Source organism: Bombus impatiens, unplaced genomic scaffold (assembly GCF_000188095.3).
Source record: "Bombus impatiens unplaced genomic scaffold, BIMP_2.2 scf_0091, whole genome shotgun sequence".
Lineage (NCBI taxonomy): Eukaryota > Metazoa > Arthropoda > Insecta > Hymenoptera > Apidae > Bombus > Bombus impatiens.
In genome coordinates this window covers 1535469-1550471 of record NT_176510.1, presented here as the reverse complement: position 1 = coordinate 1550471, position 15003 = coordinate 1535469, and the positions used below count along the sequence as shown (strand labels likewise).

At 38.8% G+C, this 15003-nt stretch overlaps 2 protein-coding genes across 3 annotated transcripts in view; one reads left to right on the top strand and one right to left on the bottom strand.

The window, feature by feature from the left end:
* The window catches only part of LOC100740128, a 19290-nt gene extending 4293 nt beyond the window's left edge, over positions 1–14997 (bottom strand). Inside the window, exon 1 of the mRNA XM_003485926.3 lies at positions 14280–14997. Coding sequence (XP_003485974.1) covers positions 14280–14345 — 66 coding nt within the window. The 5' untranslated portion in view covers positions 14346–14997. The remainder of the gene's footprint in view (positions 1–14279) is intronic.
* Positions 1–15003, top strand: part of LOC100750104 (nuclear migration protein nudC) — a 104906-nt gene that overhangs the window by 5803 nt on the left and 84100 nt on the right. The window lies entirely within an intron of this gene.

Sequence of the window (15003 nt, the reverse complement as noted above, 5' to 3'; positions counted from 1 at the left end):
CCCGTTGGCTCGGCTCGTGCGTACGCACGTCGATTACGCCAGTTAATTGGCCATTTTCGCACGTAAATCAGCCGCGTTTCGCACCGAACCTGTGGCCTACCTTCGCCGCACACTGGCCACCGCCCAAGGTCCGAACTCGGCTTGCTTCTTTTTTCGAGTCGCTTTTTCACTCGGATACGGTTCGAAGTATCGAGTCTCTAATGGAACGCGAGCCGACCCACGATTTATGTGTCCTGTCGGGCGTGGCCGATTCAGAAAATAACGTGGAAGCAGCCTTGCACCGCATTTTTGCCGCCGGTGTCTCGCGGATCTTCCGGGACTCGCCGGAGCACCGACCACCTGGTATTTTTAGTCTTGGAGTCTCTTGTTCATTCCATTGTTAGGTCTTTAAGAGATTGATTCAGTCGGAGATGCATATGTTACATGATTTACGAGGATTAGTTTTGTCTTAAATGATTTGAGGGACATTTTATGTTAGGTCAGAATTACAGTTCTATTATTTGACAAAGATAATAGTTTCTTTAGGCGATGATATAATTGAAGAATTATACTACTAAGTTGCTCTATAAGTAATCCTTTGAGGATCCTGTTTAAAACAATGAGATTTTTATAAAGGTAGAATAGGAAACTTGATAAAAGATCCCTGATACGATATTATTCGTGAATTATCAACACAGAATTAGGATTAGAAGAAGATTTCCTAATCTCTTAAACTTACTGCAATAATCGAACACAAGTCAAGCAACTTTGAATCCTCCATTTTAACTCTGAATAATCTACTGATATCTCTTTAGCAACATTGACATTTTGCAAATTGTTCTCGCTGATATAAAAGGAAGATGACCACTGTATCGTTAACGTTGTCAATGAACATTTCGAAATATAACTTTCTGCTTTCGAAAAATTTCACTGCAAAGGACTACTGAGATCACTGATCGATTGTATCAAGAAATCGTCAGAGTGCAAGGTACCAAAACATGGACCTAACAATTAATACGACATATCGTATAAATCGCTATAGAAGATACTTGAAAGACATTCGTTGGCGAAATTACATAGGCTGGAATGAAAAGATACGAGTGAAATTGCGCAAAGCTCCTAGACAATGGAGGAGAATGGCGCCGTATTTGTCGGAATCGAAGTTTCATAACTGAATCTCGATACCCGACGGCGCGTTCTCGGTGACAGGTATTCGTTGCCGAGCTGGTATATCTCGAAATTTTTCGAGACGATGCGAGAGGCAAAAGAGTCGGATACTCGAGCCGGAGCAAGAAGAAAAACCCGTGCACCCGAGCGGGAACCGAGACCAAGACAGAGAGAATGGCCTGGGCGACGCTCAAAGAGAGGCGTCGTTAAGAATTTTTGTGGAATTCAATACACTGGTCAGCCTCGAAGCGCTGCACCTGTGCTGGGACCGGGTAACGCGACACTCTGAAACTCGCCACTCTTTTTTCGTTCTCCCTTCGTTGTTTCTGTATCATCTCGAGGGGTTGAACGATTTTGATTAATCGTCCTCTTCGTGTATCAAGAACGATTAACATTGACAGAGAGTATCGTTGTAGTGAAAAGTAACGACCGGTCAGGGGAGGATCTTTAAGATAAGTTGTGAATATCTTCGAATAAATAAATATTCGAAATGGGGATGATTTCTTGATCGCAACATGTTAAAATATTTTGATATATTAATATATTAAAGTATGTTTTTATCGTATTATACGGAATAATTGAGATATACGTTCGGTGATTTGAGTTTTAACGTCTTCTGAGGAATGTGAGTTTGAGTTTTAACATCTTCCGAGGAATGTGAGTTTGAGTTCTGGGTATTCCCCAGACTCCCCAACTCTTCTTTATCTGATGTCACATTTTTTGATTAATGTGTTTCGTAAAGTTGTCTTGGTATTTCAGTGGAAGGAGAAGAGGCGTAACCTATTTTCTTAAGCACACAAAAGTGACAATAATTATAATTTGATGACAAAGTAATATAATTGCTGATCATGCGTGGTTCTCTACTAAACCTGTTGGCTGTCTAGGTTTCTCGTAGCTCGGACCGTTGTTAATATATTCCGAAGTCATTATCTTTATAAACTAATTATAACTGTTTAACATTACTAGAATGGCTAAACGGTCAGCAAATATTTTCAAAGAAACGTTAAAACGAATTATCTCGTTTCAAGGGCAGAATATATTCGGTCATCGATCTTTGTTCCCTCTCATCTCGTGTTCCCCTCTTTTGTAGAATTCATTTGCCTAATCTTTAAGTAACCTTAAGACATTCTTCGATTTTGAGAAGACTCTGATAGAACATTAAGGAGTCAGTGCTTTTTATTGCTTCCTCGGAAACGTTTTGTTTCTCCCGGCTCTTGTCGGCTACACAAAAAATACGTCCGCCAAGAAGCCAGTGACTCGGTTGGAATTTAACACTGGTCTTGGAATATCGCTTGAATATTCGTTAACCGGTTGTACGAACGCGAGCTGTGCAGGTCGAGGATCATCATCCAGGAGCGCCACGTCAGTCGATACCTCGAGGTACGTTTTCTCGTTACCGATACCGCGAACGGGTAGAGAAGTTGGCGTCTAACGAGCGTCGCACGCGGATGCGTGAACGATCATAAAAAGATATATGTTACAAGGTAGCGATAACAGATTCCGTGGTTTGACCTTGTTCATCCCGTGGCAGATCGCTTTCGCGAGCGAGCAGATCGCATCCGTGAAACTCGAGGAAGAGGAACGAATCGGTTTAGGAATGGCTGTTCTTGAAGTTTCAAGCCATCTGGCTTTAGACATTGTTTCTTTTTCATTTTCGGAGCAATTGGTCATTCGGTGATGATACTGGAATTCGCACGATCAATTTATACGATTTAATTAAGATAGAGATAATTATGACGAAAATGGTAGAATAGTAGAAATAATATGAGGGATTAGATGGAAAATAAAAGTTATAACTTTCTTCATTTTTTTGTAACGATGGAATATTTGGTAATAATAGGTGTCGGTATTCGTGTGATAAATTTATATAATGTAATTAAGACAGGAATAATTAGATAGATAATAAAAAAATACAGAGAATGCAGAATGGAAGGCTAGATAGGAAATTTTTTTTACAGAGATTAAATCACTAGTAATAATAATGGAATTTACATGTCAAATTTATAGAACGTAATTAAAACAGAGACAATTAAGAAGGAAATAAAGAATTTTACAAGCCAGGTTTCTATAACGCCACGTATTTTATGATATCCTGAGATCTAGTTCGATTATTTCTACCTTTTTCCCGTTATGGGAAGACATAAACAGTTTTTGGAGCAAATTTTTATAAATTCAAAGTCGACAACCCGGTTTATTAAAAGTAGTTCCGTAATCACCCGGGATTCCCAACGTTGGATATTTACGTTTCAGAGCGAAAGAAAGCGTTGTTGTTTGACAATTTATAAGAACATACCGGTAATTCCACGAAAAGGCACGATATTTACAAGGAATTTCAATAAAATACGCACTCATGAATATGTTGAGTCATTTCGGCTTTGCTGAGCATAGAATGAGCTTGTTTCTTCTATTCGACACCTACGATCGGGCGAACCGGATTTCACATTGCACCTCCGCTCGTTCACCCTCGATGAATTCAAACTTGAATATTTTGTATAATATATCTGGTAATAAAATTAAACCGTTCTTCATTTTTTTTCATCGAAATCTTATTCTGACATTTAATATTTTGCAGTTTGATACTTCTTGAGAGGATTATTATTATTTATAATGATAGAGGTATCTCAACAAGTTGTCTATACAGTTGATAAACAAACGAATAGAAAGTTTGTTATTAACGAAAGAATATAATGTTTGACTCAACAACTTTCGATAATTATCGGTCATTTCTTCAATATACCTTTAAATTTTCGTAAATGCTGTTATTAACCAAATCACAGCAACCTGTTTAAAGCAGTTTCTATTGCTCTTTAATACGTATGTATTTACGAGCACGTTACGTGTCACCAGGTGAGCTAAGTGTTACGTTACGATTATGCTGTTAGAACGTTACGTGACATTTAAACATCTTCATGTTTCGTAGTGAGGAAATTACGAAGACCTGGATCTGTTACCCTTTGCATATTAGTTTACCTTTACGCTCCTCGCAATTTAGAAGTTGGTATTAGCATAAGTGGAATATCTAAACACACAATGTGAAAATATTTCTTGGAAGTACGATCGTTTTGAGATCATTATGAGATTACTAGTTGAAATGGCCTAAGACACATCTGCATTGCAATTCAATCATCTCGTAACCAATTAATCATTTCAACATTCTTTCTTAAGGCGAACGAAATTAAAATAGGGTTCCTTATGTCGTTAAAGAACTAAAAAAGGGAAACTCAGAACTCGTATTCCTATCGGAAAAACAGCCCAGCCGACAACCTATTATTTGCCACTATAAAGATCACCTAGGGAGGTAATAATTTTAATAATACACAAGTTTCGACATGGTCTCATTTCCATCCGCGACGGCGTCTTCGAGCGCGGCCCATTTTCACGCCGATCTCGCGCCGCGTTGCCTCACAGAAAACATAAATCTAAGGCCCGTTTGCCACGATCGTCTACATATTTTGCAACTCGCGAGCTGGGCTCATTACATCGACTATTGCACGATGCTTCACTTTGTTTACCACGAGATCCACGGCGGTTCTTCCAATGGAAAAGAGAAGTCACAACGGCGAAGTCGAATGAAAAAAAAAGGACAGAGGTCGCTGCCCTCACTGTATCACGATCTTTGATATTTGGTATGATAATCTACTCATCGATATTGGAGATACGCATTGACTTTCGATATTTCCATCAAATCATTTGTAGTGGTCGAACATTCTCGTCCTTGAGACTCCGTGTGTCTGTTGGCTCTAAACTAGACAGAACGCGGGCATCTCGTGGATTATGAAAGAGCTCGAGCGAGCGTTACGAAGGGAGATTCTACCGTCTGTGAAATCGTTGCGCGCCTCCTGTCGTGCACAGCGAAGACGAAGATTCATGGCGAATAATATACGGGATTTAGAATAGATTCTAGAGACTTCGTTAACGAGACCGTATTGAATTCCGTGTATTATCGGTTTGATACAAGAGTGATATATCCGGAGATATTTGCAAGAACTGGCTGTGGAAACATTTAAATAGTCAGTCAATTATCCATCATGTTAATAGGCTCTAATAAATATTACAATTTATGTAATAATAAGCTCATTAAATTAATGAGATTAATAGAAACGTGGTGCAAATACTTCTTGCAGTTTAAAACTGATAGAATTCATTGAATTTATATAATTACTAAAAAAATGAAATTATAAATTGTAAAAGGAAACGAATTTTTTGCTAAAATAGTTTGCTAACCATTGCTAAATAGTTGGGTAATTAACAACTTTCCATTTCAAACCGACTTCTTTAAAAAAATCTTCTCGCAATAATTGTATCACTTTCCTAGCGAACCAATGATGTTACATTCAAAGTGAAATGTTTGACGCGAAATGATCCGAGAATTAAAATGATCGACGAGTGGAAGAAGCTTCTACACCGATTTCTAGCGAGCCTACTTAATAGCCTTGGCGGCTATCTAGATGGAATAGCGATCGCGAAGTAATTATTTCGTCGCTTATATTCACTATATTCATTGGTGCAATGTTACGGGGATGGCTTTCAAACGATTTTAATGATCCCGGACGTAATTAGTTCCGAACATCGTACAGGTATCGCCGGTTTCAGGTCGTTTCCGTGATGACAAGGTCTCTGTTCTATGTCCCAAGTATTTTTTACGATTTGTCCTCGTGTCTCGGAGAAGCGTGAAAAGTGTAACAAGAATCGTTTAGTGAGATCTAAAGCGTTCTTCTGACCTTCCTCCTTCCACGAGGTCGCTTCGATTGCCAATTAACAGATACCAAACCGATCGAAAATAGGTCGATCAATCGAAATCAGATACACCTGTCATTATTATAATTACACGCATGACTGAGCGCCTTTGATCTCGTTATGGGATATTTGTTGCAGTCGTTCCAGCAAATTCAGTGTTTAATAGAGTAAAGAGTCTAATAATTTAAAGATAACATAATATACCGATTAAATGTCAATGTCTCGTGACAGTGAAAAAAGTTCTTGTACAAAAATGTCGTTTAAGGCTCATTTTCCAGGTTACAAACAATTAAATCATCCTCCGATTTTATACCTTGTATAGATGCGTATGCCTATTTCGGAAGTCAAGATAGTTATTTATTTCTAGTCAGACTTTTATCGCAATTTTTTTCAGAGAACAGAACGTTCCTCTTTACGCTCTATTCATTGCGTTGCACATTTGACATTTCTCGCTGAAAGGAATTGCAAACATTTTGGAAAGTTTCCAATATATGCTGGATTGTTTCTCAATCATCTTGAACTCTACATTGACATACATAAAATACTTGTATTTCTTTCAGGGTTAATTTTGTAACCTGTGGCTATAGAACATTTCTCCTTATATTTAATTATTTGCTGTTCTTTTTTTCTCTAATAACCTTTAAACATGCTAGTTCCTCCACCCTGTTGAAATTTCACAATAACAAGAAAGCATGTTTGTCTCGTGTACGAGCTCTTGACAAATACCGGTCGCTGAATAGGTAACCGGTGAGAAGGAAAGTCGTTATGCGGAGAGAATCTTCGAGAGTCTGTAAAATAAAGAAGCGTTCGGAGGAGAGGAAGAAAGCCGTTTCCTGATGGCGAATGTCTGTTTCACGTATACGAATCATTTCGAGCGTAGTATGCGTACGCGTTCTACGGTTTTCACCAGCAGAACGAACGCGCTTATCTTTGGATAAGCAGTAGTGGCTGTTGCATGAACAGTCGAAGGACTGTTAAAAATCGAAACGCCACGTCGTTCCACTTCCGCGAGTTGCGACCCAGCTCCAGCTCTGGGACCTTGTTTGCGAATTTACCCGCCTATTTCGTAACGCGCCTGGCACCGTTTCGGAATATATCTGAGGACAAGAAATTAACAGAAGCTCGTATATCGATACCACTGATTTATTTTGTAAAAAGAACACGGTGGTATCGGGAATTGTCCGGTTATCTGAATTTAGTTTATACGTATACAGTGACTGACGAAAGTATCGAAACGCTTGTAGATTTTTTTTATAGATATATGTATTAGGTTGTACGAAACACATTTAGAAATTTCATTAGCATCGTTACGAGACTGGGCTATCATGTTTATATCGAAGTAAATAAATACTTTAGATGACTGTTTACGCTGTATATACTAATTTTTTTACAGAATATACATATGTTTCCAGTAAATGTCTTGCAACTTCTATAAAATAGTTTCGAAGTTGTTGAAAATTTCACCAATCATGGTAGTCGTATCTCGTTATAATGCTAATGAAATTTCAAAATATTTTATATAACATATTCAATATACAAGAATTTTCTATATCTGTAAATGTAAATATCTAAATACTTTGGAGCCACTGTGTGACTGAAATTTATATGATTTTTCCTGTGATTTGACGTTCGGTTAAGAAGAATTCAGATATAACAGGAGAAGAAAGAAAGTTTCGAAGTGATACTTATGTACTTGAATACTAGTAATTTTTGTATTAGATGGTTTTTACTACGTCGTAAACATGATTCATATATCCATTGCTCTCGTCAATTATAATTCTGTCTTGTAAAATTATGATGTCATTTAGTGTCGTTTACCATCTAAGCTTTCTTCGCTGTGTATAGATTCAATCTGCAGTTTACTCAATCAGATACGAAATAAAATGTCGTTCCAATAAATGAGGTTCTATTGTTCGTCGATTGTTGGTCAAGGTTCCCAGCGAACGCTTTAAATGGTTCTTGATTATCCTACGAGTACCTTTGTCTTATGATTTTTATACTTATTGTCTTCGAATATTTTAATGTTTGAATATGCATGATTAAAGATGAATATGTTTGGAACAGTAATCAATTTAAGAAACTATTTGGGATCCATATAATTACAGTATAATTTACCGTAATTTTCAAACTTTCTTCGTTGAAGAATGGCTGACTATCCGTTTGGCTTGAAAAATTCTCAGATTTTAGTTGAATCGTCGATTTGCTGGTGAGTGAATGGAACACTTAACCTCTGTTTCATCGTCAGCGTATAATTAAATCCAAGCTTTCCAGGTGAACCATGGCACCGTTTGTCTTCGTCGCGATGCGTCAACGTTATGTCACTGGGTGTACGCGCGCAAATTTAATTAGTCCGAGTAATTTGCACGCTTGGCTATTCTTCCCTTGTTTTTCTTTAGCAGAATTCGCCAGTCGTTTGTCTTCATTATCCTTCGCTCGAGTACCGTTCACATAATCTGTCACATATAATGGGAGAGTCAGCGAGTGTAACAATCGTTGTTATCTTCTTCACTCCAATTTTTCAATCTTCCTGCTTCGTGAATGAAATATTTAATCGCGAATTAAACGCTCGATCTCTCATCATCGTCGGTTTCTCAAGAGAAATAAGATATTTCTAAACAACAAACACATCGTAACGGGAACTTTCCATTTCGTTTATCCAGTAATAAACTATACACGAAATCCTGCTCGTGCGTTTTTAATTCCAAACTTTCGACAGCTTTCTACTTCTCTGCGAAAAGGAATATTATCGATCGAAGCGAGATTCATCGCTATCGCGATCGATAACTTCATGATGCTTTATCATCGATCTCGTTCATTTATCGCGAGCACTGCCCACGGCGTCGACCTCAAACCGAGTCGCAAACCAATCGAACACCCTGGTCCGATCCAACTCTCTGAAATTCTTTTCTACCTGAAAGAAAAAGCTTGTGTATAAATTCATAAATCAACGCGACGCGCGAGGCTATAAATAAACCAGTCAAGAATCCATTGATTTCATAACAGCGAGGCAATTCTGTTTGCAAATTATTTACGCGTCTCCCAGCCGTTTCTCGTGATCTGCCTCGATCCCGAGTACGTTTACTCCGTGATAATAACTATGGCCGATGATGATGCTCGGCGCCGCCACGTCCTCCGTCATCGTCGCGAAATGTCACGAGCACGCTTCACCGAATCCGGAGGAACTTGTTGCTGGTCGATTCTAAACCTTCTCTAGGTCATTTGGAAACGACCGATTTTGGTCCATTTGCATTTACAACGTAAATAAGGAGTACGTTCCGAAATTGTGACATCGAGGCAAACACGTGTCGTGAGACCTAATACTTGCAAACGACGTTTGTCAACCTTATCCCTCCTATAAATATATCTTCCTTCTTCGAGACTGTTTCTTCTTGCTTTCTTCGGTCTCGAGAATCGACACGTCTAATACACGTCGCGGCGGTGACCGTTGAAGTAGAAGCGGCGTGTCATGATCAGACACGGAGTGATCATTGCTTGGACGCGAGTGACGTGTGTGAATATATGGCAATACTGGTTCTTACGGTTCTCGTATAATGATCATTCTTTGAAAGTAAAATTATAGTGGTCTATAAATGGTGTCGTGTAGGTTAGGTTAATGTACAGTACTGGGCAAATACTAAAATCATGTACGAAGTTGAAATGTTTTGTTTTTACGAATGGATGTGAAGATACCTTGAATCTTAAATTTATTCTTTGTTAAGTATTGAATTCAGGAATTATTGATGATTGATATTTGTTATGAAAGTGTTAATAATTATCATATATATTTATTTCTCATGGCTCATCTGAAGTCGTTTTGGAAAGTTACAAACATGATACCATAAAGGGGATATTGCTCCTACATAATGATTAATATTTCCTAAAAATATGATCAATTAGTGTTGCAAAATTACTATCGTGGATGATCTAAGACTTTTGCATATACGGTCCTGTAAATTTAGGCAAGCAGATAGGTGTCTTTGTAAATTGGAAACAGCAGGACCCGTTAGAAAACTGTCACGTCGTGGTGTCTTGAAACGAATGAAAGTTCGACACGCGTCGCTTCTATCACGCAATCTAATGAAATATGCTTCCTTAATGAAGCAGCACAAGACGAATTATATAATTACGCCGTTGTCGCTGTCATCGTTATCCAATAATTGTTTTCGGATTATAGATGGAGATCGCAAATCAATTTTTATCTCTTATTTACATAAAAATATACTTAATACTTTCATTGTTCGTCAACATAATTTAAACCTGTATTTGACATTCTGTAAAGCTGTCATGCATTCTTTTATTTAATAATTAATGAGAAAAACACCTGTTTTTATTGACGATCTTGTTCTCAAAGTAACTCGCTGTCACAATAAAGCACCCGTGAGTGTTGCACGAATCAATGTCGCGATCTCGTGAATTCCTTCCCCGAGGCGACATTTGCATGCAACAAGAGAAAGCACTTCATATTGCAAAATCGATTTCTCTGCTTCGACCTTAGACGAAAACACTCCAGCTTTTCCCCTCGGTTGATCGATGACCTTGTGTCAAACCTTGACTTGACAAATCCAACGAAGATTCGTGGCTACTCCATTTAATAGTTTTGGATATTTCCGAATTTTATCTAATCCGCTAATAAACAATGTCGTTTCGTCAGTTGATGACTGGTGAGCGAATAAACGAGCCTTCCAAATATCAAGATGGAAAGTGAAATCCTCGATTCCGCACCAGCGTAAGTTCCTCTTAAGGTCAACGACTGAGAATTGTTTTCACACACAGATCGATTAGTACTCTAATCTTCCAGGGACACGGATACTCAACCGTTCATAGCTCGATAGCTGTTCACTGTTGACGACACTAACACTTCTCGGTTGACAAATGCGAAGACGATTAATCGCGCATGGATGATAAAGGACGATTCTGATTAAAAATTCGTCGCCGTGGAAACGTGTCGACCAATATTTTAATTCCATATTTAACATGCGAAGGTTATCGATGTTAATAGGATTTGCTGAACGAAGTTGTCTGTATTCAAAGGTTAATATGTTTCTAACGTATATTTTGATTCTCAATTTTGTAATATTCACACATTTAAAAACATCATTTTGTTACATTCAGATCTTCAGTCAAAAATATCAATTTTCGTTTCATTCATATTTTCAACCGGTCGTGAATGCAAAATTTCGGATTAACATTCAGGAAATGTTTCTAAAAAGTATTTGATACGTTGTCGACCTTTACGAATTTTTCTCAAATGACTAATTTCGTTCACCAACTTTCCGTTTTTAATCGTCGCGCATGACTGATCACGCGAGTGGAACACGCGGCATTTTGCTCGAGTCGAATCGAGTTGCAACTCTGAAGTTCTGGTGTACGCGCGCGGTGCAATGATGAAATAAACGCGTACGTTCTAAATTGTAGGTTCGCGCTAAAGATCGCGGCCACAGTTCCGAGAGATATCGCGATGTTATGTAAATGATCGATAACGAAGGCTGAATCGACACGGATCGTATCTTGCTTCTTCGACTTGCAATCTGCGTTACGAGATGCATTCATGAAATCCATTCGAACGGCAGATCTCGAGCGGACGATCAATTATATCTCGTTGATTTAAACGCGGCGTTTCCCAAAATGGTTACTTTGTTTTTAACCTTTTGCAAACCGCTTTCTGTTTGAGTTTCACCGTCGAATCTGTACAAGGTGAACGCGGTACATAAATCAGGCTAACTTCCTCCTATGATTAAGTTCCTTCCTAATATTTGTGAATTAATGTGTATACATTAACTATATATATTGATGTATATCGATAAGGCCGATCAAAGTTCTAGATAATCGGCAATGTTACACAAGGATGTATTGCAAAAGATTCTGCTTGCCAATAAGTATTCAGCTGGTCAATATTTAACCTGCTAATTGAGAAAGTTGTCTTGTACTTAATCTCGAGATTAATAACTTGATTATTGTGGGATAGGCTGTTTGTAATGCTTCGTTCTTTTGTCTTATATATTATACATCGGAGTTTCTTTTATTCGAACTTCATTTATTGGGACGAAGGTTGAATCAGTGTCTGATTAAACGAATTCTCGTCGACTGAATCTACTTGGCTGAACTTGAACTTCTATTTTATAAGAATGAAAGATCACGGATAGTGAATAGAATTAATGAATTCCTATTATATAATCAATTAGACAAATGAAATTCTGCTCTGAACGGTAGCAAAGAATGAAAATCCTTCTTTATTCTTCAAGTTGTTTTATTTAAAACATATAAGTCTTCGTGATAAATCAGAATTAAATCTTTCACGATGCCTAACAAGTAATTTACACTTAGCATAGAATCAGTTTAATTCACAGTAGTAAATCCTAGATTTATCGTAGTTCGAGTAATAAACTTGGAATTCCAGCTAGGATTCTTACGCCTCGAGAAGCAATCGCGGTCCATGCTCGTAAACGTTAGGACGGTGAAGGAATTATGAAACGCGAATGTGAGAAACGGCCTACAGGTGGCTTGGTTACCGGCTTCTCGAGAATCAACCTGGAGCTACGGAATTATGGAAATCGTTTTTCAACGCGAGCCGTGTAGCACTACTTCTATCGCGTAACGCCTACACGTTCTACTGTATGTCAGTTCTATTCGTTTCTTTTCCTTTTAATATAATAACCAACCAAACGCTTGTTCGGTAGATCGTATTTAAAGTTAAGTCACTGCTGCGGGCATGAAAGTTCAATTCGTTGAATTTCGATTCCACTGACAATTGCTAGTTGCTGGTTTTCTCATTTAGGCGACTAACAACCACTTTTAATATCGAGTCATATGGTAAACTATGATCTACTCACTTAGGATCATATTCGAGGATCTTTATTTTAATTTTAAATTTTATTTCAATTCCTGAGACTGAAGTTTAAGTATCCGCTGTAAATCATGAATTTTAAATTACATACACATCTTTTTAAATTTTTAATATTCTACCACTTTATTCATACAACATCCTAGTTAAATCGTATTTCCATTCTTCTAATCTCGAAAGAAACGTAACAACGAGATAGTGAATATTTATACAAATTCAAATTTTTATGCATACATCAAAATGCATCTGATTTTTCCTCTAGATATTATAATGAATGCTTTATTTTTTTCACATTGAAATTCCTAATGAATTCATGAAGGTCTCCAGTCTAATAATATTTGTCCTAAGACTTCTGTATGTAACGTATCGGAATGTAAAGTATCTCGTTGTTTTTCGTATTAACCATACTGCTTCAAGAAAGTGTAGCTACAAAACAAATAATAAGTGGACGAGTTGAACCTTAATCGGAATACGCGTTCTCGATGTTCGATTTTTCGTGGAAAGTTGCAAACGAATTTCTCACGAGCGACGCGTCGCAGCAGGCAGGTTTTATTGCACAATACGCGTGTACCGTAATTTGTTCGCGATTCGTCGCCGTGGTAATCGCGGCGTGGCTTTCGTGCGCGTTATTTTCTACGAATATCTGGGAACGATATTGTCCTTCGTTTCCCAACTAACATCTAGTGCGTCGACGTTGTCGCGGTGTACTCGGTTTTGCGTTATATAAACCCGTACCGGGATGGGTGTCAGGCTTATTAAGTATTCGCGGTGAACGGTGTTACGCGGCGTGTACATACGCACGCACGTTGCCCGTGAACCTAAACTGTTCGACGCCTTTTACCAAGATACCTCGATTAATCAGAACAGTTTACCTGTTTACCAGTGTCATTTTATATGTCGTTCGTTCGATAATCGTCCGTTGAACTTTCTGCATTATTAACTGTTTCTCATTAACAGGATAGGCAAAGAGAATAGAATAACATAGTGTTGTTAATTATCGCCGATGCATTAAATCCGGGGAATCTAGTTCCTGTTAGATAACGTTGTGAAATTTTTTTCGCGGACTTCCTCAAAATCTACGCCTGCTTTACGTAACCAGCCCAAACCTGCTAATCACTAGAAACCAAAGATCGAGAGATTTATGATTCCCGATGAATTTAACTGATTTAACTTCCTCTGCTCCTCTTGTAGTCTCTCCTATTTCTCTTGAACCAGAAGACTAACTTGTCCATCCACTGGATGGTCTTCTATTTCTTTTTCTATCATCTGTTTCCCACCAAAGGAACTTCAGGACGTGCTTTGTATTTACATCGTGAAAGTTCGATAGGAATTGTTCGGTAATTGTGATTAAATCTCGTCGGGCCACAGAGAGGAATTGAGATTTCTGAATTGCGGAAGGGACGACGAGTAGAGAAAGCAGAGATAGTTACAGAGAAGGACCACGAGAGTTCCGTGATACAGCCGCGAACTATCATTTGTCTTCTAAAACACCATTTGCTAGAAGAAACGTCTCGACCATGTATATTCTTTAACATGTAATTCATGATGGACTTACATCAGGAACAGAATCCTCGCGTCCGTCGTTGGAGGCTTCTTCCACGTTGATTTGGATTCCAGACATGTTCCAGGGTGCCTTTCTTTTTTGCGCCTCCTTTTTTCGTTTGAAATCACTCCTATATACTCTATACACTCTCTTTGAGAATTTCGAAGGTCAATCTCCTAGGTCTCAAAGAAAAATCCGCACCTAAGAGCCGCACTCTCCGGTTACCACCACTCCCGTGAACGGCTGGTGATATCCCTAGCTGCACGTATATTCCACAAGAAACCGCGATCACCCTCGAAAGAAAGAATTCTCCCCCTCAACGCTGTGCTTCGTGGCTGAACGACCAATCCCCGAGGACCAGCCTGGCCAAGTCCCAGGGAGCCGAGTCCTCTCGACGTACTCCGTCGAGCGCGGAGTTCGTTGTCCTTTCTCTCTCCCTTTTTGGAATCCGAGAGCAGGACGAACTTTTGTTTCTCCTCTCGTCTCTCTCCCTTCAGGACGTTAACTACTTCTCTTTTCTTCCCTTTTCTCTCGGCTGCTCCTCTCTCAGAGGCTGAGTCGAATTATGCGCACGAATTCACAGACGAAAGGCTGGGTGATCGCCGTGGTGAACCATGAAGGATCTTCACGGGTCGAACGTGATTCCCGGTATGTGTTTTCCAAGCGTTTCGCTATGTCGCGGGAGTACCGCACGCCGTGTCGTTATCGTCTCTCTCGCACGCGTGCGACTAGAGCC